Source organism: Apodemus sylvaticus, chromosome 3 (genome assembly GCF_947179515.1).
Source record: "Apodemus sylvaticus chromosome 3, mApoSyl1.1, whole genome shotgun sequence".
Classification (NCBI taxonomy): domain Eukaryota; kingdom Metazoa; phylum Chordata; class Mammalia; order Rodentia; family Muridae; genus Apodemus; species Apodemus sylvaticus.
In genome coordinates, this window is record NC_067474.1 from 62,658,269 (window position 1) to 62,685,436 (window position 27,168).

At 41.4% G+C, this 27,168-nt stretch overlaps 1 protein-coding gene across 1 annotated transcript in view; it reads left to right on the top strand.

The window, feature by feature from the left end:
- Positions 1 to 11,480: 11,480 nt before the first annotated feature.
- Plppr1 (phospholipid phosphatase related 1) overlaps positions 11,481 to 27,168 on the top strand; it is a 57,685-nt gene continuing 41,997 nt past the window's right edge. The window contains exon 1 of the mRNA XM_052175784.1: positions 11,481 to 11,684. Coding sequence (XP_052031744.1) covers positions 11,481 to 11,684 — 204 coding nt within the window. The remainder of the gene's footprint in view (positions 11,685 to 27,168) is intronic.

Genomic DNA, 27,168 nt, shown 5'->3' on the forward strand with positions numbered 1-27,168 from the left:
AACCAACATCTGTCTAACTGGACTTAAGACTTGCTCAATGTCTGATACTGTAAACTGAGCCAAAAGGGAATTTTTAAGAGCAAACCTAACTCCTATAAAATCTGAAGAGTGTGGATAGACCTCACCATAAGTTGCAGCAAGCAACTTAATAACGATTAGAATTACAACTATGCTTTCTTCCTAGGCATCCTAAGCTGTTCACTTTGCACGCGCATGGTTCTTGTGTGGGCAATACATTTTAGCTTGTATCATGTTGTCAGATTCAGTTGGCCACACAGTGCAGCTCTATAGTCCTGGACTTTTTATGTCCTGAATTCAAGTGGTCCATTAGATGCATGCTCTGTGAATCTTGCTTCAAAGTTTTGGAAGCACTTTATGGACCTAGGTTGTTTCAACAACTGACCATTAATTAAGCTCTAAATCAGGTAGTCAATTTTGCAAGAGAACATGGGACTTTGGGTTTCAATATGCATTTCTCAAATATGTAAGATCATGATCTGGATGAAAACCTCAAATGAGGTTAACCACTAGGCCTGTGGGACCTTGTCCTTCGTAAAGCTTGCAAAGTGAGATGTGCATTTATTCACAGCAGGCCGCTAAGGAATAGGGCTTGCTAAATAAGCTAAAATGTTTTACCTACAAGTCTTAGGAATCTACCTGAGTCTCCTCAGGCTGGGGTTACAAACAGATGCCAGTATACCAGATATTTATTTATCTCTAATTTTATGTGTATGAGTATTTTGCCTACATGTGTATATGTGCACTACATATGGGCACTGTCTCAAGACCTGAAGAAAGCATCCCTGGAACTAGATTTAAAAATGGCTGTGAGCTACTATGTGGGGACTGGGAACCGAACTCAGGTCCTATGCAAGAGAAGTAAGAGATCTTAAAGACTGAGTCATCTCTCCAGCCCCATGCTTAGCATTTTTACATGGGTTCTCAGATTTGAATTTGGAACTTCATGCTTCACGGCAAGTTTGTTACTGTTTGTGCTCTCTTCTGGGCCCCAAGTCAAATTTCTTTCATTTAGAGTAAAAAGAATCATTAGTTAGAATTATTGCTCTGCTTACCTTACAACAGTCGAAATCTCTGTGGTTATAGTTAAGTTAAAATCACTAATGAAGAATAGAAATAAAAATAAATTATTTCCAACTAAATAGATACTGTTCGTTAAGGAAGCAATAGATATTGTGTAATAAGCAATGACCTCTGCCAAGCAACTTCTGCAGAGGGAAGACAAATGCAAGCCCTGCAAAATGAAAGAATCAATGCAGCAATAAAATCTGGCATTTTTCAGCCCATCAGAGGAGCTCAGCTAGGCTGACTGCTATACCATTGGAGTTTCTACCCTTACAGCAGCAGCAGGAGACACAGACGGAGGAAGAGAGACAGAGACAGAGACACAGAGAGGCACACAGAGAGATAAAGAGACAGAAAGACAGGGAGAATTAGAGAGACAAGGAGACAGAGAGTTAGGAAGACAGAGAGAGAGAAAGACAGAGAGAGTCAAAAAGACAGAGACACAGGAAGAGAGTGACATGGAAACAGAGACAGAGACACAGAGACACAGAGAGAGAAAGAGACAGAGAAAGTTAGAGAGACAGGGAGACAGAGTTAGGAAGACGGAGAGACAGAAAGACAGAGTCAGAGAGACAGAGACACAGGAAGAAAGTGACAAGGAGACAGAGACAGAAAGACAGAGACAGAAACAGACTGAGAGACACAGAGACACTGGGCCTAGTATGGGCTTTTGAAACCTCAAAGCCCACTCCGAGGCACTCCTTTTCCAAGGCCACACCTGCTAATCTTTCCCAAAGAGCTGATGACTGAGTATTAAAATATATGAGCCTGCAGAGGCCATCCTCTTTCAAACCAGCACACCCACCTTTACCAAAAAATAGGTGAAATGAGCACTCATTATCTCTCATCGTCTCTCCCAAGACCCCTCTCTCTGCCAGCTCTCATTGCTCAAACTTCCTCATGCGTGTAATGCATGCTGAGCGCTGCCCTTTCTCGGTTCTGAGGCTGCCCACAGGGCAAGCAGGTCCCTGAGCATCTCAGACCACAGCCTGCCCAAGCCCTGAATTATTCACTGCCATGGCCTTGCTATTGGACCTTACTTCAATCTGCGATGAGTATTCCCAAATGTCAGCATTCTTTTCAATTTCCATGCTGCTTTCTCAGGTGAAAGCTATGCCTGCCAGTTTTGTAGCTCTATACATTCAGCATCCCTTCTATGGATCCATACATGTGATTAAATTAGGGGGTAAAAGGACAAAATGAAATTCTAGTAGCAGATTACCAAGAGAAAACTATGTGGTCCACTTAATTTTAATTTCTTCCCCATATTTATCTCTCCTGATATAGCTGTAAATGTGCCTGTTAAAACTCTGTGTTTCCTTATGTAATGATAGTAACTGAGCAATCTGATAGACTAGAGAGAAATAACTCGCTGACTAAAGATACGTAGATGGCCTTTGCATTTGGTCTATTTAAAACAATTATTTTTATTCATGTGTCTGTGTCTGAGTAAATGTATGCTCACATGTGTGTGCATGTACCCTGGCAAGCTAGAAAGGGCACGGGACCCCTTGGAGTTCAAGTTACCAGTTACCATGTGTCACCTGATATGGATGCTGGGAACTGACCTTAGGTCTTCTGGAAGAGGCTTTTAAACACTGAACTATCTTTCCAGTCCTGCATTTGTTATTTTAGTGGTGTCCATGTGGGAAAGTAAAGGATTCTGGATTGACAGATACAGTATGTCTGGCTCATCACCGTTGCTGGCAGAGACAGTACTTGTGTTTTGGGGGGTTTCTCCTTCACCAAACCCAGGTGAAGGACAAAACCCAGTGTGTTTGTTGCAGATAAAATTGCTTATTTCATCTAAATGGCCATGTATTATCTAATATTGTACAACAAATTACTTTATAAAAAGCGACGTTAGCAGCAACTATTTCTTCATCTAATTATGGAGGCTGGAAGGTCTAATATCAAGTCCATTGTCTCGTGGTGGTTTGTAAGCAGTCACTGCTTTTATGTTTATGTGGGTGCTGGGTCAGAGAGAATGACTCTATGTCTCTCTTCATAAATATGCACATTCCCTGGAACATTAGAATCCTCCCAGTGGCCACATCCTCCAGAAAGAACCATTCTTCCTCTCCCAGCAGCTGCTAGCTGCTACTAGCTCTACATTGATGGGTTTCCTCCACTGGTAGGGATAAAATTGTCCAATCAATTTGAGATCGATTCCTGTGTTCCAGGACCGAAGTATGAGGTATCTTCCACAATAGAGTTTTACACACAGTTACGCTGACTAACCAAGAGCAACAGCAATATCCTATGTTGTTTGCAGACCCGTGGTGCCTCCCTGACCCTAACTCATAGGGAGATAGCCCATGTCTCACACTTCAGGTTTCCTTTAGTGACCAATGTTTCTGGGAATGGCACTGTCCACCCATTCAGGGTAATTATTTATTAAGATGAGGTTTCACTCTGTAGCCAAGCAATACCTCAAACTCACTACAGGCCAAGCTGGCCTTGAACTCACGGTAAAATCTTTGTCTCCACCTCTCGGAGTTAGGCCTGATGGTTAGACAGGATGGGATATTGACTCTTTAACAGCAGAGTCAATGATGGTATAGAGGTCCTGAAATCCCAAAGACTGTAAGAGGAGACAGAACAAATTTCAGTGACATAGATAAGATCACACGAGTCATGAATAAGGCAGCTGCAAGTGCTGAAAGAAAATGGGATAAATACAAATGGACCCTAAAATCATAAATGTTGGCTACTGTCTGGATATGGAGTGAATTGAAGGAAGGAGGATCCTAAGATAATACTGAGATTACCATGCGATTGAGACCGTGGTGATTGATGGTAGTAGGAGAGAGAATACAAGAGGGAAGAAACATGCTGCTTCTAGTTTCAGCATCTGCAGCATCTATGAACTCTCTGCTGCTGGGAAGGCTAAAACAAACAGGGGACTGGAGGGTATTTGGAGTTAGTGTGAAAATGGAAGTGACAGAAAGAAATGGACCTCCAAATGAGAAAAAAGGGCAAGATGATTAGGAGGGTGTGAAGGACTGTGGTTTGGAGAGAGCCATCATTTAGGAGTCAAGTTGAAGGAAAAGAAGAAAAAAAAGCCTTTAAAAGCAGTGCCAGGAGAGGGAATTCAGTATTTTAAGAGCTAAGAAAGGAGAATGAAATCATGCTTGACCCTCACGCTAAAATCGTGTGCAGGGAAAAAAAATAGATATTTAAAAGCAAGAGAAGGAACTGAATCTGTACCAAATCCAGGGCATTGTACTAAGTATTGCACATGTGTCATCTCATTTTGCTAATTACAAGTGTTAAGTATAAAGGGGCAGTTAAATAGCACTAGAGGTTCAGCTTCTGCAGGCTCTACCATTCACTGCTTCTGAGAGCTTGGGATCTTCTACTCTGGTGAACCCTGCCTACCAGTCTACTGGAGGACCCCGCTATGCCACTCCTGGGCATAAGCCCAGAGGATTCCCCAGCAGGTAATAAGGACACATGCTCTACTATGTTCATAGCAGCTATATTTATAATAGCCAGAGGCTGGAAAGAACCCAGATGCCCCTCAACGGAGGAATGGATACAGAAAATGTAGTATATTTACACTATGGAATACTACTCAGCTATTAAAAGCAATGAATTCATGAAATTCTTAGGCAAGTAGGTGAAACTGGACAATGTCATCCTGAGTGAGGTGATCCAAAGAACACTCATGGTATGCACTCAACTGATAAGCGGATATTAGCCCAGAAGCTCAGAATATCCAAGAAACAATTCACATATCAAATGATGCCCAAGAAGAAGGAAGGAGAAACCCCTGGTTTTGGAAAGGCTCAGTGCAGCAGTGTAGGGGAGCATCAGGACAGGGAAACACATGGAGGGGTTGATTGGGAAACAGGGGGAGGGAAGAGGGCTTATGAAACTTTCAGGGAGGGGAGATCCAGGAAAGGGGAAATCATTTGAAATGTAAATAAAGATATTGAATTTTAAAAAAAGGAAAGAGAGAGAGAGAGAGAGAGAGAGAGAGAGAGAGAGAGAGAGAGAGAGCGCAAGCTTGGGAAAGTCCCTCCTTTTCTATGTGACAATAACTCACAGGCACTTAAAGTTATGCCAACATGTTACCTGGTTAATGATTGCTTATCATTGTCTTTCTTTTGACTTACTTTCATAAGCTCTGTTATCTACAGAAAGCCACTGCAGTCCACAGACCCAACATGCTTTAACAGTTTTGTTAATACTTGAATATTCTTAATGTCTGCATGTGGTTTAAAGTTACTATTATTGGAATAGTAGCAGTTTTGTTCCAACAAGTTCTTACCTACAGATAGGTATCTTTTAGTAACTTTTAAAGAAAGGGTGGTGAATTCAAATGTGCAAGATCAAGTTCCTCAGATATCACAACAGGATGTCTTTCTCAACTACAGCTTAATTCCCTGCTACTTCAAAGATACACAGCTACATTTAGCTATAGGGCTGCTTAATGAAGCCCTCCAAGTCACTGCTACCCAATGCTTCTGAGAAGCTAAATTGAGAGAAACACCTGCATCCCACTCATGATTCTAGAAAGCAGTTCTTTCTCAGGACATGATGCACTCTCCTCTTTTAATCCTCGTGATAACTTAAAAAATGGGGACCACCATGTTAGTAGCTCATTTTACAAATAAAGAAACTGAGGCATGAGAACTTAGGCTCTAGTAACAGCCATGAGCCCGCACTTTTAACCTGTCTTTGCATCCTTGCTGTCAGGGTCAAACTGCACAGAACTGGAATGCCCAACCTCCTTCATTCCATTTCGCACTATCACTTTTGTGAGTTTTGCTTCTCTGAACTTTAACATACAACATTTTGTGCATGTGCTGTGTGGTGGATTCCAGTCTCCGAATCCTCTACATGTTTAACATTCTTTCTACTACTGAGTTATGTGCTCAGTCCATATTAAGAATATAGTGATTTGATAGTGTGTCTCACTTAAAGAATCACGTCAAATAGTTGTTATTTATCACATCAGCCCTTTCATAGGAATCCAAAGGAAGAACTCCTGCCTGGATTTCTACTTGACAGTAGAAATTGCTTTGTTTTCATCTCATATTATGAAACCAGAATTTTCCCATGACTGATTGTTAGACAATCTGCATTCAGAGTATAATTCCTATCTCTATTATATTATCACTGCAATAATTTCCTTTCTTCTTCTGTTCCAACCTCTTATACTTTATTTTATGAAGGTTAAGACACTTCCTTTGTAAAACAAAACAGTGGTAGGTAAACATGACTTACTGCATGATCATAAAATAGTTATTAACTTTCATACACATAAGGAAAATGGCCTCTGAGGCATTTACATAAAGTAACCACTATGTTCCACATAACTTGGCATAGTATGCTTAGAGTCTGATTTCCCCGAACTACATAAATTTGTGTGTAAAGGTCATCAAATAGCCATGCCAGATTCACCATGTGAGTATTGTGACTTTATTCCACTCATATAATGTCTCTGTATCTGCTTTCTCATCTTTAAAATGAAAATGATAATATTCCTTCCATAAAGGCTGACAAGACTTAAAGTTCGTGCATGTGCTCTCATGGTAGTTTATGATTATGGTCACTCAGCGGACTGAGGCAGGAGGATCACTAGAGTCTATGTGCTTGAGGACCACAAAAGTAAAACTGAGGCTGTGTCTCAAAACAAAAGTTACTTTATGTAAAGTTCTTAGAACAGTTTCCAGGATTAATGTATGCTACAGCATTACCATCTCCTGTTCCCTTTCTCTTTCTCTTTCCCTACTCCTCAGCTCTTGCCTCTGGTGTTCTATCCTCCAGGGCCACACATACCCTGAGATCCTCAGGAAGGTCTCCCCAAAGCTTGCTCTCAGTTGTTTCATATGCTCCCCTTCCCGCCTACTATGATTATTTTCATTTCCATTGATGCTGTTGGATGGTTCCTCATACTCAGCCTGGGACACTAGAGCTTGGGTTCTCTTCTTCCATGTTAGGAAACATGCAACTTTTTGAGCTGTGCAATTCCCTGGAATTTTAACACCTTGCTTTTGCAACAGAACCATGCGAGTTCCTGCTGCCTAAGCACTGTGACAGTGTTTATTCTGTCCCAAGTCTCCTTCATCTCCTCACTCTATGAATGCAGTATGTATTCATGGTGTGGGACCACAATTAGTCTCCTACACACACAGTGTGCTGAATTCTCCACCCTCTGTGGCATCTACCTTTCTTCCAGCCAGCAGTTCCTTCCCTTGTCTTCTGTCACCCCTTCCCTACCACTTCATTGACCACCTACATGAACCTACTTGGGATTGGGTGACACTCTGTGACAGATCACATGATCTGTCCCCAGTGTTGGAAAACCTTGGATAGCATGCCTAAAACTGAGCTCAGAGGCTGTAAGACTTGTCAGTTTGCTATCATTAGTATTCCATTACCAACTTAGAACCAAAAGCCTCGTTAGAAATGGAAATATTTATTGTTCGACTAGGGTGGTGATGGAATTCTGTGCTTCAGGATCCCCAGCTGCTCCCCAAAATTGGGAAGGTGGCTACAGCAGATGAGGGTTCCCCAATGAGATATGTACTCCCTTATGCTTGATACCAGATACCAGTATTCTCATTTTAGGTTTGCTTCTGGCTCCTGCACACACACACACACACACACACACACACACACACACACACACACCACTACTACCTGGAGCCCTGATGCCCCAGCGTGTAACACATCTAGAAACCAATGATCTACAATTGCTCTAAACTTTTATGTTTACTTGTTTGGCTTTGACTTTCCTGTTCCAATTTTTCATGACAACTTTAATCAGCAAAGATCTGGGTAAAAGCACTGCACTATAAACCACTGGAGGCTGGGTTTCTCGTTATGCTGGCATCTGTCTCTCAAATCCTTGTGGTACTGTATCATGCTATGCACATTCTTGTATTAGACTATTGTTCTGAGGGAAGCAGGCCTGGAAAAGTCCCTGGCCTGTGTTCTGCTCCTACTTTATTATCATCCCTCATCCGTAATTGCCTCTGTCACAGTGACAGCTTCACCTCTTCCACCAGTGCTCAGTCTGGCTCAGTCACACCATCTGTTTGTGTGACAACAACATTATGGGCTCCCTCCATGCATCCCTAAGTGGGCACGGGAAGGCATATAAGATGGCATGAGTGCCAGCTGGCCTTGGTTGCACAAACCTAGACAGTGATGAATCATGACCCAGGACAGGGAGGATGGCTGATGGCTAATTGTAAATCACCATCCGTGCAATGGGGCTGGCCTCTCTGCTCATGGACACAGCTTATCCTGCGTTGCCTCTGTTCCTGTAACAACAAAAATGGCTTCTTTTTATTATACTGTCATAAAAAAAATGCTCAGTGGGAAAGAAGAGTACAAACTGAGTTTGGAGTTGTTCTACTTTTCCCTTCTGTAAAGGATAGTAGAGAACATTGTGGGGAGTTCAAGAATTTCTTGGAAATGGCAGGAATTGGTTTCTAGCTGTTTCAATGGGAAAAAAGGTAAGGCAAGTTACATCATTCTGGTGGGTCAGTCTATGTATAAGCTGCTGGAGTTCTGGTTGCATCCACCCAGCAAGCCTTAACCATTTTCTGTTCTTTGTGTTTTGTAAATGATTGATTGATTCATTCATTCATTTCTCTCTGAACACTACCTCTAGGATTACAGCAATCAGGCAACTGTTCAATATTTCTTCTATGGATTAAGATCTAGATACATGATGTTAGAGTGTTTTCTTAATGTTGCAGGTAGTTAATTTAGACATTAACAATAGACATATTGTTTCTACTCTACCTTTGTATTTATTTCACTTCCATGTACATACATGTGTGTGTGTGTGTGTGTGTGTGTGTTGTACTTCACTTTCAGTTTCCTCAAAAGGAATTGGGAGCACAAACACACCTATTAAAACAAAATGTTTGGCACAAACAAACCTAGTAAAACAGAATGTTCTTTCTCAGTAAAGAGATTTAGATGCCATTTTTTCTTTTACTCTGAAATGCCTCCCACAGATCCTATCTATTCTCCCAACTGGGAATTGTCTAAGAGCTGATAAAGCTAAGAAATAGAGAAACATGCTTCTAGCAATATGGAAGAAACATACAAAGATAAGCTCAGTGCATAGTTGTAGCTCAGCAGCTAGCTGTAGGCAAGAACTCTCTCTGGCAGGGTCTGATTTCCATGGCCTACCTCTCCATCTTATAGGAAGCATGCCTAGTCAAGATTTTCCCCTCCTGCTGTAAGGAAAATAAACCAAATATTCATATCTGCAGAGAAGCTGGGAGAAAGGTGGATGGTTTGCAAACTGTACCAACAACTTTGTGCATAGAAAGACACAAAAGACAGTCTGGAGATTATTGATGGTCAGGAGCTGTGATTGAAGAGCCACTGGATAGAAAGTGTCAGACATTAGAAGACTAAAGTTCCTAGAGCCAGAAACCAGTCATGTATAGGGGACAGTAAATGGAGTGTTATGTGACCTTCCGGCCTAAGAGGAGCGGGGTGACTGAAGTGGCCAAAAGAAAGATAATCATATCAGATGGAGGGGAGTTTGTACTTGCAACACACTACAGCTGGGAGATACAAAAAGTTTCTTGGTCAGAAAGGAAAGACATAGAAGAAAAGGAAGTGAAATTAGAAGGACTGAAGTATTCTTAACCCAAAGAATGCCTGAGAAAAATGGTCTTTCTGCTATGATGTGGTAGAAACACAGAGGAATTTCCCCAGAAGGAGACACACTGATGGTTCCAGAGGCTGCTTCCGTATTGAGGATAAAGGATGAGAAAATGATATGACAAATAGCACCTCTCTCTACCTGACCTATTTTCCTGACCTACCTGACCTACTGACCTATTTTCTCTTCCTTGTTGCCTTATACTTCTGTATAGGACTCAGTTTTAATGTTGCATTACAGAAAATTTTTGGTTTGAGGGTTTGGATTTTTTTTGAGGATGATTGTTTGTTTGTTTTGGGTTTTGTCTGTTTATGGAAAGGGGTATTGCAATTGTTTATCTGGAATGAGAAATTCAAGGGTAGAGCATGCAACTTTGTAGAATGCTTCTTTAGTATGCACAAAGCCTTGGGCTCTTAGCTTCAGTACTCAACACTGGATAAATGGATCATGGCAGCTTATGCTCATAATCCCAGCACTCAATAAACAGAAACAGGAAGAACAGTAGCTCAAGATTGTGCTCAGCTGCTTGGTGAGATCAAGATCAGCCTGGGCTGCACAGCACTACGTCCCATCAAAAGTCTAGTGTTTCTAAGCCCTTAAAACACTATCGCTTTCCATGAATTGCCTCCACATGTGCTTGTGAACAATTCTAAATTGAAATTGTATAAAGACTTCTAACTATATTGTTTTCTCATAATGCTTAGCCTGATAACTTCAAACAAATAAATGCTTAAAAGTATTTTTCTTACCTTAGTTTCCACAGTTTGCCTATGTACTGTCTGAGCACATGACCCATAGGTAATCTGGCCATGGTCTGCTCTCTGGATCTCAGCTTTTACCTCTAAGAGGGACGGTGAGATCCAAGGGAGTCTACCTTCTCATCGGTTTTCAGCTTCCACAGTTTCATAACCCTAAATTCTTGTTTCCTATCCACCCTTTTCACTGCTATCTTATCTTGACATTCTGGTGTCTCCTGAATAAAATGTGAAAAAATAATGTTGAACTTCCATATAGTATCATTTCCTCATACTTTTTACAACTACCTACACTAAAGAGCATCTAGAAAATTCATGAGTCAGGAATGAAACGGTGTCTCATTATGTCTAAATTTTTTGAAGGTAGTGTGTCTATAAAATAGAATCAGCAGCCAAGTGCTTGCCTTTCTAGGAGGTAGCATTTGGGGGAAATCTTAGAAAACATTCCTGATATAGAATAGCTGCCAATAATATAGGGCATGGTTCTGCCAAAGCTTCCTTGCATCTAATTTTTTTTCCTTTTGTTTTCTTTCCATCTATCCGTCTTTCTGTCTTTCTTTTGCCTACTCAATCATTTATCCCTGCCTAACATTTTGTATGGGAAGTTTCTCTTTAAGAATTTATAAAATTTCTCACACTAACATCCTTCCAACTTTTAAGGCACTGCCCTTTGACATTTCACCTCTGACCTAAATGCACTTTCCATCTCGTTCCCACAGTTATTTGAGAGCCTAGCTGTAGAAGCTGAGTCTCTCTATGAGCCGTGTTGGGGGTCTGCCCTTCAGATGGGGTCTGCACATTATCTGCTGGAAGGTGTCGACAGCAGATGCTAGCAGGCAGACAAGCTAGCACACAGTCCCAAAGCCCAGAGCATGCTGGGCCAGGCACGCTCACACTTGATGATATCGAGCCCAGAAGTGCTGCAGGGTGATGGCGGGAGTGTACTCTGATGGGCAAGCGCTGCTCCAAAGCCCTGCTGATGTCTCTGTGTTGCCATGCTGTATTTTCAGCTTGTCATCATGGCTGGGACAGTGCTGCTTGCCTACTACTTCGAGTGCACTGACACCTTTCAGGTGCATATCCAAGGATTCTTCTGTCAGGATGGAGACTTAATGAAGCCTTACCCGGGGACGGAGGAGGAGAGCTTCATCAGCCCTCTGGTGCTCTACTGCGTTCTGGCTGCCACCCCAACTGCTATTGTAAGTACAGAATCAGTTCTTTGTTGTCAGGCACCTGAAAGTATTTCCTGTCTGCCTTTTTGCCTCTTTCTTGTCGTCCTGGGCTCTCACCAGCAAATAGCCTTATTGACGGTTTTCTGTTTTAACTGAGACAGACTGAGTGGAAGTTTGCAAATGAAATAAATAATAAAATAAAATGGATCTTGCCTTTTATAGATAGGTGGATACTTTTTGCTTCTTAGTATCTAAATTTTTGAAGCTATGTTTTTTGTAAGCTTGTGTGAATGTCAGAAATCAACAGACTTGGCTAGCTCCATCTTAAGAATAGCTTCTGTACTCTCAGAAAAAAATATGTTGTGAGTTGTGTGTATTCAGAAAGGAGCCCGACTGTTAGTGATGGCACTGTCATAGACTCAGATCAGAGAGGAACAAAACCCTCCAGCTGGTCCCTCCTGCTGCTACAGCTGAACCACAGAGGCCAAAGATGAACAAAAATTACTTGACCCAAAAATTTGATGTCTCTGCCCCTGTAGAAGTCACGTCACATTGAGCTAGCTCAGTTGCAACCGTACCTTCATTTATTTCATTTTCTCTCTATTGAGGTCAAAAATCAGACAGACAGCCCTGGAGGGAGACAGCATCAAGGACATAAGGCTGGAAGATGCATGTGAACCAGTCGAGTGATTTAACACTTAGACATTATCATTTTATGAGAGTTAAAATAAACATCTCCGTGACTGAACGCATTGCTGTTACAAGGCAGATTCATCCCGGTGTAATCTCAGTTCCACTCTGTCCTTTCTTTTGTAATAGTCGCTCCCCAGCTCATCCACCTCACCTCGGGCAAGCCTTCTGCTCGCCTTTACTCAGGGCCTAAATAAAAATACCAAATGGAGGACCGAAGAGTAGAGTGCTTGGACTCAAATGCTATTCTGAGTGGAAATGCTTCTCTTGCCTTGTGATGAAAAAGTGATTGTAATTTTGAGGATATAGCAATAATGATATTGTCATACTTTAGGTTTACTCAAATCATCAACCCAGCCTCAGAGGAGCCCTTGACTATGGAGACTTCAGGGGAAGGGAGGGCAACTCTGATGAGACGCAGCACCATACAGACATCAAGGTGGCTGCAAACCTTAGGCCTGTAGAGCAGCACATCTCTGGTTTACCTCGCTGATCCCTTTTAGACAAGACAAGGTTGTCATTAGACTTAGAGGTGATTTCCTAAAGTTCCTAGCATACTGTTAGCGTCAGGGAGGACAGAACCTGGTAGAAACTACCCTCCACCAACTTCGGCATCACAGGACAGATGTCCTCATCTGAAAATTATGATATCCTATTGAGAAACCCCTGTATGAAGTCTTCTAGAGGGAACTGGACATAACTTCTATATCTCCCTTCCCTTATCCTTGCTTACCAGCCCTAGAAAGAGGAGACAGCACAGACAGAAGGCATGTGCCTCAAAAGTCAGAAGACCCCAGATAACACAAGGAAGAGGGTAAAATTCTGTCTAGAATGGACTGGCTCTGTCATGAAGCAGTGGTTTAGTCTGAGACTGGGTTGTGCTTCCTCCTGTTTTATATGATTATCATTTTCATATGTGTTCAGACATGAATTGCTGATTGAGTTACTAATATATTGTTTTTCCTTTCTTCCTAGTTTCAGGGAATAGTATCATTCTCTATATCTTCCTATAATTATTTATAGAGATTTTGTCTATTTTTTAAAGAAAAGAAATCTAAGGTTAATGAAGCATTAATAAATGTGAGCAAAAATAGCATCAGAAAACAATTACTAAATATAATCAAAAACAAATTCTTCAAAGTGTTAGGTACACACAAAAGTGGAAGAGAAAATATGGGAAACTATTTGAAGGGAGGGCCGATTTGGCCCAGGGTAAGGAGCGCAAGATCAACATGGCCAAGGAATGATAACATAAATGTATGAAAATTTCATAATGAAAAACATTTATTTTGTATACCTAAAAATAGAAACCATTTTATAATTGATGCACACTCTGCAGGTGTTGTTTGAGTGATCTCCATAGCAACCCAATGAGCTGGAACAGGGGTATGCCAACGAACACAGAGAGCTGGGCTTACAGGCCCTTCACCTTTCAGTTGAGAACACTGAGCCACAGTTTAGCTAAACGATGCCCTAAAGGTTCCATTTTTCTACAAACAGAAACGATTCTTCCCATTGAGCCCCATTTTTGTTTTCCCTCTCAAGTCAGGGGCATTCCTAAGGACCAGGGATTAGCTCAGCTGATGGGCTATAGAGAGAGCAGTCTAATCTGCAACACTGCTAGTCATCAATGATCTTACCTCAGGATCTCAAAATTAGTGAGCAGCCACAAGCCAGAGCTCATCTGAGCTCAGGAAAGGAGCCGTGTCCATTTCTGCCCTCGGTGAGATATGACTTGCGCCACAGAAGCCAGTGTGGGGTGTCAGGGCCTCGAGTGCTAGTGTGTCCTTCAGCACACACTCAGAGGCCCCAGGTGCACTGCCTTCAGTAAGCAGTCATCTCCCTCGGACTGGGGCCCCAATAACTGTGATTTCTAGTTGCTTAGATTCTTGCAGGTTCAATCTGTTCATCTCTGCACTTTAAGGAGGATCAAGTTCAGTGATTTCCAGGACCCCCGCAGTTCTCAGAAGTCATGAGAACACAAAGAGGAAGATTTTGATAAAAGTTTCCACATTAGATTCTCTTCCGTTCTGGGTTCACTTCTGTATTTCTGAGCTTTGCATGTGTCACAGAATTACAGCACTTACTTGTTTCTCCTTCAAAGAATCATCTGTGCTCCCTGGAGTGTAATGAGAACAGGGCTCTCTTTGAGTGGTATGCATAGTAACTAGCAGTGATTTAAAAAAAAGAAAAAGAAAAAACTCTACCTGGACTGTCCTTGACTTTCTGTGCATCTGCAAATAAGGATGGAGTCTGAACTGAGTGTCACACGCCTGTGACTCCACATATGGTCATTAACGGCCCCATTCACAGCAGCATGTACTCAGGGGAAGAATGAGGGTAAAGACTGTGCCATTTGACCTGTCAGCTTCTTTTTTTTTCCTTTTATGCTTTCCTGTCAAAACATATCCACCTCATACTGAGCCGAGGCCACTTGGGATGAAGCGCACGGGGCCAATGGCACCGCTGGATCAGGTCTTTAGGAGAAGTTAAAGCTTGGAGAATTTATTGTGTGCAGAACTGTTTATCCCACAGCGGTAGCCCATGCTTCAAAGAAACCTGCAGGGTGTGTTCTGCCTACCTGGGCAGCTTGGATAACTGAGTACTGCCTTGGGCCTTCTGAGTAAACTCAGACTCAGAGGCAAAGGAAGGGAGCCAGAGAGCCTGCTTGAATAAGAGGATTTACTGCACAGAGAATCTTATTTACTCTTATTTTATCTTGGTCCCAGTGGCACAAGGCATGGAAAGATAGCTATTAAACCTTTCTCTTGGCCTTACAACGAAGTGACTGGGGAGTATTTAGCATTGAAAAAGCAGAACATTTGACTCCCTGCCCAAGAGACTTGAAATCGCTCACAGCTTGTATGCTAGTGCTCACACACACACACATGCACACACACACACACACACACACACACACATGACTCAGGAGCAATTTCCTCAGGAAGGAAAAGCCAAACACAACTTGATACAAAGCCACAGTTTAGCTGAACTTGCAAATCTTCATGTGTACATTTGTGCAAGCTCTTTGCATCAAATGTAAAACTCCGCTGCAGATCAGAGTAGACTTGCTGACCGTTGGCTGGCTGACGAGGCCCACAGCTGCTGAAGTAAAGGAGACATTGTTGGCCTTGTGCTCCTTCAGAATTCCCGTCTTCCAGGCTCTGAAGAGTCTCCTGTGTTGAGATTCTTTGACATTTTTAAGTCACATCCTTTTCCACTGTACTGCATGTGATTTCTTAAATAAAAAATTCTCTTACCACTGTTGCTATTATACTAGGTCTTTACAATTTACACTGCGTTCTGGAGCAGAGATACAGACAACCCAATTAGGTTTTTTGAATTGGAACAACAACAAAAAAAACCTTTAAAAATATTCCACACTTTTTGCCCATATTACAGATTAGTGATCCAGATTTACTTTAGTGGTGTTTCTTCATTTGTTCATTTGCTGGTTCATTGAATGATTTCCAGCTATTCATAGCTTAAAAAGTATGCCATGTAATGCAGTCAGCAATGACTACTGATTGGTGACATGTTAAAAAGATTGACCTAAATGGAGAGAGCATACATTACCAGCTTAATGACACACCTGAAAGCCTTAGAACAAAAAGAAGCTATTTCGCCCAGGAGGAGTAGAAGGCAGGAAATCATCAAACTCAGGGCCGAAATCAATCAAGTAGAAACAAAGAGAACCATACAAAAAATCAACAATACCAGGAGCTGGTTCTTTGAGAAAATCAACAAGATAGATAAACCCTTAGCCAGAATGACCAAAGGGCACAGAGAAAGTATCCAAATTAACAAACTTAGAAATGAAAAGGGAGATATAACAACGGAAACTGAGGAAATCCAAAAAGTCATCCGATCCTACTACAAGAGCCTATACTCAACACAACTGGAGAATCTGGAGGAAATGGACAATTTCCTTGACAGATACCAAATACCAAAATTAAATCAGGACCAACTAGACCATCTAAACAGTCCCATAATGCCTAAAGAAATAGAAGGAGTCATAGAAAGTCTTCCAACCAAAAAAAGCACAGGACCAGATGGCTTCAGTGCAGAATTCTATCAGACCTTCAAAGAAGAGTTAACACCAATACTCTTCAAACTATTCCACAAAATAGAAACAGAAGGAACACTACCCAATTCCTTCTACGAAGCCACAATTACGCTGATACCAAAGCCACACAAAGATCCAACAAAGAAAGAGAACTTCAGACCAATTTCCCTTATGAACATCGATGCAAAAATACTCAATAAAATTCTTGCCAACCGAATCCAAGAACATATCAAAACGATCATCCACCATGATCAAGTAGGCTTTATCCCGGGAATGCAGGGTTGGTTCAATATACGGAAATCCATCAATACAATCCACTACATAAACAAACTCAAAGAACAAAACCACATGGTCATTTCATTGGATGCTGAAAAAGCATTTGACAAAATTCAGCATCCCTTCATGCTTAAAGTCTTGGAGAGAACAGGAATTCAAGGCCCATACCTAAACATAGTAAAAGCAATATACAGCAAACTGGTAGCCAGCATCAAACTAAATGGAGAGAAACTTGAAGCAATCCCACTGAAATCAGGGACCAGACAAGGCTGCCCCCTTTCTCCTTATCTTTTCAATATTGTACTTGAGGTACTAGCTCGAGCAATTCGACAACATAAGGAGATCAAAGGGATACAAATTGGAAAGGAAGAAGTCAAACTATCATTATTTGCAGATGACATGATCGTCTACCTAAGTGACCCAAAGAACTCCACTAGAGAGCTCCTACAGCTGATAAACAACTTCAGCAAAGTGGCAGGTTATAAAATCAACTCCAGCAAATCAGTGGCCTTCCTATACTCAAAGGATAAGCAGGCTGAGAAAGAAATTAGGGAAATGACCCCCTTCACAATAGCCACAAACAGTATAAAGTATCTTGGGGTGACTCTTACCAAACATGTGAAAGATCTGTATGACAAGAACTTCAAGACTCTGAAGAAGGAAATGGAAGAAGACCTCAAAAAATGGGAAAACCTCCCATGCTCCTGGATCGGTAGAATCAATATAGTTAAAATGGCCATTTTGCCAAAAGCACTATACAGATTCAATGCAATACCCATCAAAATCCCAACTCAATTCTTCACAGAGTTAGAAAGAGCAATTATCAAATTCATCTGGAACAACAAAAAACCCAGGATAGCTAAAACTATTCTCAGCAACAAAAGGAAATCTGGGGGAATCAGTATCCCTGACCTCAAGCAATACTACAGAGCAATAGTGTTAAAAACTGCATGGTATTGGTACAGTGACAGGCAGGAGGATCAATGGAACAGGATTGAAGATCCAGAAATGAACCCACACACCTATGGCCACTTGATCCTCGACAAAGAGGCTGAAAACATCCAATGGAAAAAAGATAGCCTTTTCAACAAATGGTGCTGGTTCAACTGGAGGTCAGCATGCAGAAGAATGCGAATTGATCCATCCTTGTCTCCTTGTACTAAGCTCAAATCCAAATGGATCAAGGACCTCCACATAAAGCCAGACACTCTGAAGCTAATAGAAAAGAAACTGGGGAAGACCCTTGAGGACATCGGTACAGGGAGAAAGTTTCTGAACAGAACACCAATAGCGTATGCTCTAAGAGCAAGAATTGACAAATGGGACCTCATAAGGTTACAGAGTTTCTGTAAGGCAAAGGACATCTTCAAGAGGACAGATCGGCAACCAACAAATTGGGAAAAGATCTTCACCAATCCTACATCAGATAGAGGGCTAATATCCAATATATATAAAGAACTCAAGAAGTTAGACTCCAGAAAACCAAACAACCCTATTAAAAAATGGGGTACAGAGTTAAACAAAGAATTCTCACCTGAAGAACTTCGGATGGCAGAGAAACATCTTTAAAAATGCTCAACTTCATTAGTCATTAGGGAAATGCAAATCAAAACAACCCTAAGATTTCATCTTACACCAGTCAGAATGGCTAAGATTAAAAATTCAGGAGACAGCAGGTGTTGGAGAGGGTGTGGAGAAAGAGGAACACTCCTCCACTGCTGGTGGGGTTGCAAATTGGTACAACCACTCTGGAAATCAGTCTGGCGGTTCCTCCGAAAACTGGGTACCTTACTTCCAGAAGATCCTGCTATACCACTCCTGGGCATATACCCAGAAGACTCCCCACCATGTAATAAGGATACATATTCTACTATGTTCATAGCAGCCCTATTTGTAATTGCCAGATGCTGGAAAGAACCCAGGTATCCCTCAACAGAAGAGTGGATGCAAAAAATGTGGTATATCTACACAATGGAGTACTATTCAGCCATTAGAAACAATGAATTCATGAAATTCTTAGGCAAATGGATGGAGCTAGAGAATATCATACTAAGTGAGGTAACCCAGACTCAAAAGGTGAATCATGGTATGCACTCACTAATAAGTGGATATTAACCTAGAAAACTGGAATACCCAAAACATAATCCACACATCAAATGAGGTACAAGAAGAAAGGAGGAGTGGCCCCTGGTTCTGGAAAGACTCAGTGAAGCAGTATTCAGCAAAACCAGAACAGGGAAGTGGGAAGGGGTGGGTGGGAGGACAGGGGAAGAGAAGGGGGTTTGCGGGACTTTCGGGGAGTGGGGGGGCTAGAAAAGGGGAAATCATTTGAAATGTAAATAAAATATATCGAATAAAAAAAAAAAGATTGACCTTGACCGTTTTGTTGTTTTAGGACTTTTTTGTTTTGTTTTTTGTTTTTGTTTTATCACAAATCTTTGCATAAAAATATGGACTAGTTAAATTACCTGGACATTACAATGAACTTTACTTTTTTTTATTGAGAACAGGATTTTAGTGAAATTATTTCAAGTTTCCATTTTTCTTGTCCAGCAAAACAAATGATAGCAATGAACATAGACTCAGCTAGGATAGCTCTCTGAGCAGGTAGATGTGACTCTTGGGCCAGGTCAGAAGTCAATTGCTAGTGTTTCATCACAGACACTGGATGGTCTTCAAAACATGATCATACCAACAGCATTTCCTACTTGAGCTGTTAAAAGGCACTGGAAGTGTCCAGTGATATTGTCTAGTATTTGTTTATATCTATGTATAATGAAGCAAAAGTCAGTAATTCTCCGTAACAACAAATTGTTCAATAAAGAGTGTGTGTGTGTGTGTGTGTGTGTGTGTGTGTGTATTCTTTATTTTTTTAATTTTCTGAGGCCTGGGGAGATTGTTTGGGAGGTATAATGACAACCTAACATTGGATCACCAGCACCTCTGTCAAAACTTACTGTGCATTTGCAAGGCAGACAGAGACAAGTGGATTACTAGGGGACATTGGATAGTCAGTCTAACCAATCTCTGAGCTCCAGGTTAAGTGAAAAATACCATTTAAAAAGTGAGAAAGACAGTGATTATGGGAAACACTTGAGGATGAGTGCCAGCCTTTGCTTTGCATATGTGCACATACATATGCCAACACACACACACACACACACACACACACACACACACACACAGAGAGAGAGAGAGAGAGAGAGAGAGAGAGAGAGAGAGAGGAAACAACATGCCAAAACTCAATGGAATGAAACAATTACAAGATTGAATTTTTATAGCAATAATACATTAGTCAATAGAGAGGAAAGCTATCAAATAAAACAATGTTATGGTTCGTGAAATTAGGAAAATACATATAAAGCATGTATCATAGGGGAATGAAAGAGATCAGAAAATATCGATAAAGCTTAATAGTTATTGTTTACAAAAATAAAGAAGATTTATAGGATTTTTATCTGTTTTTTCAAAATGGAGAAAAGAGAGAGGGCCCCACAAGTCAAAAGGAGACACAAAATTAATATAACAGAAAGACCATGAGCAATTAGAAGATATTATGAACAACTATAGCCAATAAATTGTATAATAAACCATAATGGAGTCATGAGAAAATAGGAAATATAAATAGACAATCAATGAAAAGGATACTGAAACAGAAACAAAAGTCCATCAATGAAGAAAAAGATCAAGAACTGAGTGCCTTCTCTGCCAAATTCCACCAAATGTTAAGAGAAGAATGAGTAGCAGTTGTTCAGACTCTTCCAAAAAATTAGAGAACATACTTGTAATACTAGCTTATGAGGTCAGAAGTATTCTAGTGTTAAACCCAACAAACAATACATCAAAAGAGATATCCAGGCCATTCCTGCTGATGAAAAGAGATGTGAACTTCCTTAACAAGATGTCATCAGATTGAGTCCAGCAGCTCCACATCTTCAGACACCCTGAAGTACCACAGATTCTGGGAGGGGCCGTGATTGGGGCTAGAGAGGAGAATTGTAGGACACAGGAGATAGGAAGAGAAAAATAGGGAAATGGAAGGGGGCTCTAACTGGATAGTCAGGAAGGAGGTGGATGCAGGAGAGGGAGAGAAGGAGGGAGCCAAATAACACTAAGTATATTTGAAAAGGGCTTGAGGAATCATATAGTTTTTGTTTTTGTTTTTGTTTTTGTTATTGTTATTATTGTTGTTGTTGTTGTTATTGTTTGAGACAGGGTCTCTCTGTATAGCCCTCACTGTCTTGGAACTCACTCTGTAGACCAGACTGGCCTCAAACTCAAAAATCTGCCTGCCTCTGCCTCCCAGAGTGCTGGGATTATAGGCATACGCCACCATCGCCCAGTCATATAGTTTTATATATGCCTAAAACTACATATAATACACAGAAGTGGGCAGTGTGTCATTTGGACGGACAATGCTCCCCAAAAAAGCCATATACTATCTAGCAAAATCCCTAGGACCAAGCCTGCGAAAGCTTCTTTCAAGTTGTTGGCCAGTGTAATCCAAGAAACTCCAACACAATGTACTTTATTTCTGTTTCTCTTAGTGGCATCTTAGAAGCTGAAGGTAAGTCGCTATTGCTGAGGATGGCATACACTTTGGATATAAGAGTTGAAAGATCCAAGCTTGATCTAGCCTGACAGCCTCCCTCCTGAGGTCTGTTTACAAAGTACCAGAAGGTACAGTCCCTGGTTGAGGGATGGAGCCACCCAACCATCTCAAAAACATTAATCCAGAATTATTCCTGTCAAAAGGAAATTCAGGGACACAGAGTAGAGCAGAGACTGAAGGAAAGGCCATCCAGATTCTGCCCCACCTAGGAATCCATCCCATCTATAAACACCAATCCCAAGAGTTATTGCTGATGCCAAGAAAAACTTGCTGACAGGGGCCTGGGATAGCTATGGCTATCCCCTGAGAGACTGTGCCAGAGCCTGACCAACACAGATGCAGATGCAGATGCATGCAGCCAACCATTGGACTGAGTACAGGGACCCCAATGGAGAAGTTAGGGGAAGAACTGAAGGAGTTGAATGGGGTTAGCAGCACTACAGGAGGAACAACAATATCAACCAGCCAGACATCCCCCTAAACCATCAACCAAAGAGTACACATGGAGGGACCCATAGCTCCAGCTGGATATGTAGCAGAGGATGGCCTTATCTGACATCAGTGGGAGAGGAGGCCCTTGGTCCTATGGAGGCTCAATGATCCATCATAGGGGATTGCTGGGTAACTCCGGCAGGAGAGTGGGTGGGTGGGCGGGTGGGTAGGTGAGCAGGTGGGGGAGGACCCTTATAGAAGCAGGAGGGATGGGATGGGGGATTAACTGTGAAAGGGGATAACATTTGAAATGTAAATAAATAAAATAACCCAGAAAAAAGAAAAAGAAAAAAGAATACCAGAAGGTTCTGAGCATGTTGCCAACTGAAGAGAATCAACCAGCAATCCTGCTTATATATTTATGTATGTATAAAGACATGTATAAATGTATACACACACTATATATACTTTAAATGTATATTCAAATATAGATGCATATATATATGTATATGTATATATATATGTATATATATATATATATATATTAATATTCAAAGAAATTGGGCCATGAGTTTAAGTGGTAATAAGGATGTAGGGACCTGAAATGGATTGAAAAGAAAAAAGGGAAGGGGGAAATTATGTAATTACATTTTTAATTATATTTTAGTTTTAAAATGGTCATCCCAGAGATAAAGCAAATTCATCCAAAGAATGTGAGGATGGTTCAAAATATGCGAATCAATACATATAATATATCACGTTAATAGAATGAAAGACAAAATCATATGATTGCTTTAATAGATAAAAGTGTTTAGCAATATTCAATATTATTTCATTATAAAAATGCCCAATGAGTTGCCTGAATACAGTAAAAATAATATATGGCGTATTCATACTGCATAGGAAGATGCCAGGTCTCTTCACTTTTAATTAGCATAGTCCAAACTAGAGTAGATAACAAACAGAATTAAAAGGTTCCCAAACTGTAAATGAATAAATTATATTATGCCTCTTTGCAGAACACAAGTTCTTCTATTCCAAAGACCCAAATGATGCCACCCAAATTTGCGACACTAAGCCCATTCAGTAAGTTACAGTATGAATAGTTAGTAAATAGAAATCAGTAGCATTTATATACACTGTTCAAAGGCTCTCTGAAAAATAAAGCAAGAAAACAATGTACAATCACTACATAATTTTTAAATAATAATGTTAAGAAGGTCAGAACGGTGTCTTCTGGACATGACCACTGAATATTCATGAACTCACAGAAGCTTTGGTTTACTACACAAAATCAAATGAGTCAACAGTCCAGCCCGGATGGGAGAAACATTCATGTCACCCCAGCCTTAGCTGGGGAGCTGTTGGCAGTTGATGGCTGCTGGGAGAACAAGTTGTTCAAAATATTACCAAAAACTAAAGAAGGCAAAATACTTGCAAGAATTTTATGAGGTTGGCCATGCTCCAGGGAAATCAGTGGGTTACTTCAAAATAAAAGGAAGATTGAAGAAATGACTCAGAGGTTAAAGGCTCTTACTGCTCTTCCAGGGGACACAGTTTCAATCTCCAGGAGCTACATAACAGCTCACAATTATCTGTAACACTAGTTTCATGGTACCTGACACCCTTCCTGACTTCAAAGGTTCTGCATGCACATGGTGTATAGATATGCATACAAGGTAATGATGTTGGGTAAATTGGAAATCTACAAACACAATGAAATTAGAGTCTAAGCTCATACTTTATAGAGTAATACAACCAAAGCAAGTTAAAGACTGAATGTAAACCCTATAACTATGAAATTACTAGAAGAAAACAAAGGAAAACTTTATGACAAAGGACTTGTGGATTTCTTAGGTATGATCCCAAAAGCATAGTCAATGAAAGATAAATAGAGAGAATTACAAACTAAATTCCTTATACCTAACAAAGGAAACAATTGTATAGAAAAAATCATACACAAAATTGAAGAAAATATATGCAATTATACATGTGGCAAGTGATTCATATCTAAAACACATCAATAACTCAATAGCTCTTTGATTAAATGTTATCAGATGATCTGAAAAGAACACATACAAAGTTTCCTTTTTTGTTTCTTTTCTTTTTCTATTGTAATTTTTTATTTTCTATATTCTTTGTTTATATTCCAAATGACTTTCCCTTTCCTGGTTCCCCCCACCCCATAAGTTCCCCAAGCCCTCTTCCCTCTGCCCATTCTCCTATCAACCTCCTCCTACTTCTCTGTCCTGGTAATCCACTACAAGGCTGGAACAAGCCTTTCAGGACCAGGGACCTCTCCTTCCTTTTTCTTGGGACTCATGTGATATATGAATTGTGTCTTGGGTACTCAGAGCTTATGGGCTATTAGTGACTGCATTCCATGTGTGTTCTTTTGTGATTGGGTTACCTCACTTAAGATGATATTTTCCAGATCCAACCATTTGCCTAAGAATTTCATGAATTTATTGTTTTTAATTGCTGAATAGTATTCCATTGTGTAAATATACCCCATTTTCTGTATCCATTCTTCCATTGAGGGACATCTGGGTTCTTTCCAGTTTCTGGCTATTATAAATAGTGTTCAGCAGCATCACTCACCATGGAAATACAAATTGTGGTAGCAATGAGATAATGCTTCAACCCCTATTACAGTGGGCCTTTGCCCCCCCCCAAAAAAAAAGAAAAAGAAAAAAGAAAGAAAAAGAACCATATGAAGAACAGGACACCTTATAACAAGAGTTAGTAGAATTCCTTCACAAGGAATTAGTGAAGTCACTATGGGAAAACACTAAGGCTATTCCTTGAAAATGTAAACATAGAACTTCCATGTGGTCCATCTGTCCCAAAGGAAATGAAGTCAATATATTGAAGAAATCTATGCTAACACATCTATTGTACAACCAACATGTCAAATCATTACAAATATCCATCAACAGATAAATTCCTAAATAAAAGTGGTATCAGGTCTAAACACTTAGGAAGTCAATTGTGATGTAGATGAGCCTTCAGGACATTATATGTGGCATAAACTAGATACAGAAAAAAGTACCACATGATGTCACTCATATGTGGACTCTAAGGTTGACCTTACCATGACAAAGAATAAAATGATGACTGGTGGGGACCTGAATGGTTAGGGAGGGAGAAGGCTCAAGCAGGTATTTTTTTAAATGATTCAAAACTTCAGTAAACCATGTACATATAATAAACCTATAACTGTACAATACAAATACCAAGATATTATGATCTTTAAAAAATGCTTGGCCAGAAGAGCGGCGGCAGCAGTGGCAGCAGCAGCAGCGGCTGGTCCAGAGGAAGGGCCATCAGCAGTAGAACCAAGCGGACAGGGTCCAGGCAGACCCTGCGCCCACGACCACTGGCCATCGCTGGCCAGCCAGGCTGCGAGCAGCGGAGGATTTACGGCGCCTTTCACCACACAGAAGCCACATCAGAACTCTGCCTCCTGCCAGTCAGATACAAGGCCTCCATAATGGTTCTCGGTTGCCAGAGAAATCAGACTGAGGTACGAAAATATAACCCGAGACCAACATCGCGGGGATCTAAGCCCGATGGGCATTGGCCTGCACCCAGGCCCTGGGCTGAACGGGGGGCCACCAGGGTGCAAACCCAGCCAGGAGGTTCCCCCCCCTTCCCCCGCCAGCGCGCGCACCACCGCCATTTTGCCTAAGGGAAGCCAGAGAGACCTAGCAGGCAAAACCAAACCAGCTAACAGGCATAGCCCAAGGCGGACATAGCAGGGGTCTCAGACGGTCAGGCCCTGGACTGCCCCCAGGTCGTGGGTTGCTCGGTGGGCCATCTGTGTGCCGACCCAGCCAGGAGCTGGTTTGCCCCGGCCTGCGTGCACCCCCACCATTTTGCCTACCGGAAGCCAGAGAGACCTAGCAGGCAAAACCAAACCAGCTAACAGGCATAGCCCGAGGCGGACATAGCAGGGGTCTCAGACAGTCAGGCCCTGGACTGCCCCCAGGCCCTGGGCAGCTCGGTGGGCCATCTGTGTGCTGACCCGGCCAGGAGGTTGTTAGCCCAGCAGACTCTCCCAGCACTCTCAGGGAGCGCACACACGCCACCATCCTAGCCACCTGACAGACCCAATTAACACTCACAGCTGAGGGGAACTTTGCTCAGACATTGGCCTGCCAGGCTTTTGCCTAGACTCAGGGCCTGAGCAGATAGGCTAGCCTTGTGTGCACCAACCCGGTTGGGAGTTCCGCTGCCCAGCAGAGAGATCAGCACGCAGAAAAGGTCCCTACAGCATACAGCCTCAGCACTCCCTGAAGGAGCAAACTGGCACCTTCTGGCTCACAGACACAATCTGGGGCAAAGAACACTAGGGCTGCAAGGGCACCCAAGAGGAGGAAAGCACATTAGCAATCTGCAACAGGGGAAACCCTGCCCTCCAGTGGTGCAGAAATAGCCCTAGAGCCTCTCAGGAGGCTGAAACACCAGCCAGAGACAAGACTAATTAGCTCCAGAGAACAAGATGGCAAAGGACAAACGCAGGAACGCTACTAACAGAAATCTAGGCAATATGGCAACATCTGAACCAAACTCTCCAACATCAGCAAGTCCTGGTTATGCCAACACACCAGAGAAACAAGATTTGGATTTAAAATCACTGTTCATGATGCTGCTAGAAGAACACAATAAGGACATGAATGAATCTCTTAAAGAAATGCAGAGAGGAACATGAATAAGCTAGAAACCCGTATAATAGAAACACAAAAAACACTTAAAGAAATGCAGGAGAATAAGGCCCAAGAGATAGAAGCCAATAAAGAAGAAAGGCAAAAAGAACTTAAAGAAATGCAGGAGAACTTGAGTCAACAGGCAGAAGTCATGAAAGAGGAAACACAAAAATCTCTTAAAGAATTACAGGAAAACACAGACAAAAAAATGATGGAACTGAGCGAAACCATCCTGGATCTAAAAACAAAAGTAGAAACAACTAAGAAATCACAAAGGGAGACAACTTTGGAGATAGAAAACCTTGAGAAGAAATCAGGGGCCATAGATGCAAATATAAACAACAGAATACAAGAGATGGAAGAAAGAATCTCAGATGCCGAAGATACCATAGAAACCATTGACTCAACTGTCAAAGAAAATACAAAATGCAAAAAGCTTGTATCCCAGAACATCCAGGAAATCCAGGATACAATGAGAAGAACAAACCTAAGGATTATAGGTATAGATGAGAGTGAAGATTTACAACAGAAAGGGCCAGCAAATATCTTCAACAAAATTATGGAAGAAAACTTTCCTAACTTAAAGAGAGAGATGCCTATGAATATACAAGAAGCCTACAGAACTCCAAACAGACTGGACCTGAGCAGAAATACCTCCCGTCACATAATAATCAAAACCCCAAATGCACTAAACAAAGAAAGAATATTAAAGGCAGTAAGAGAGAA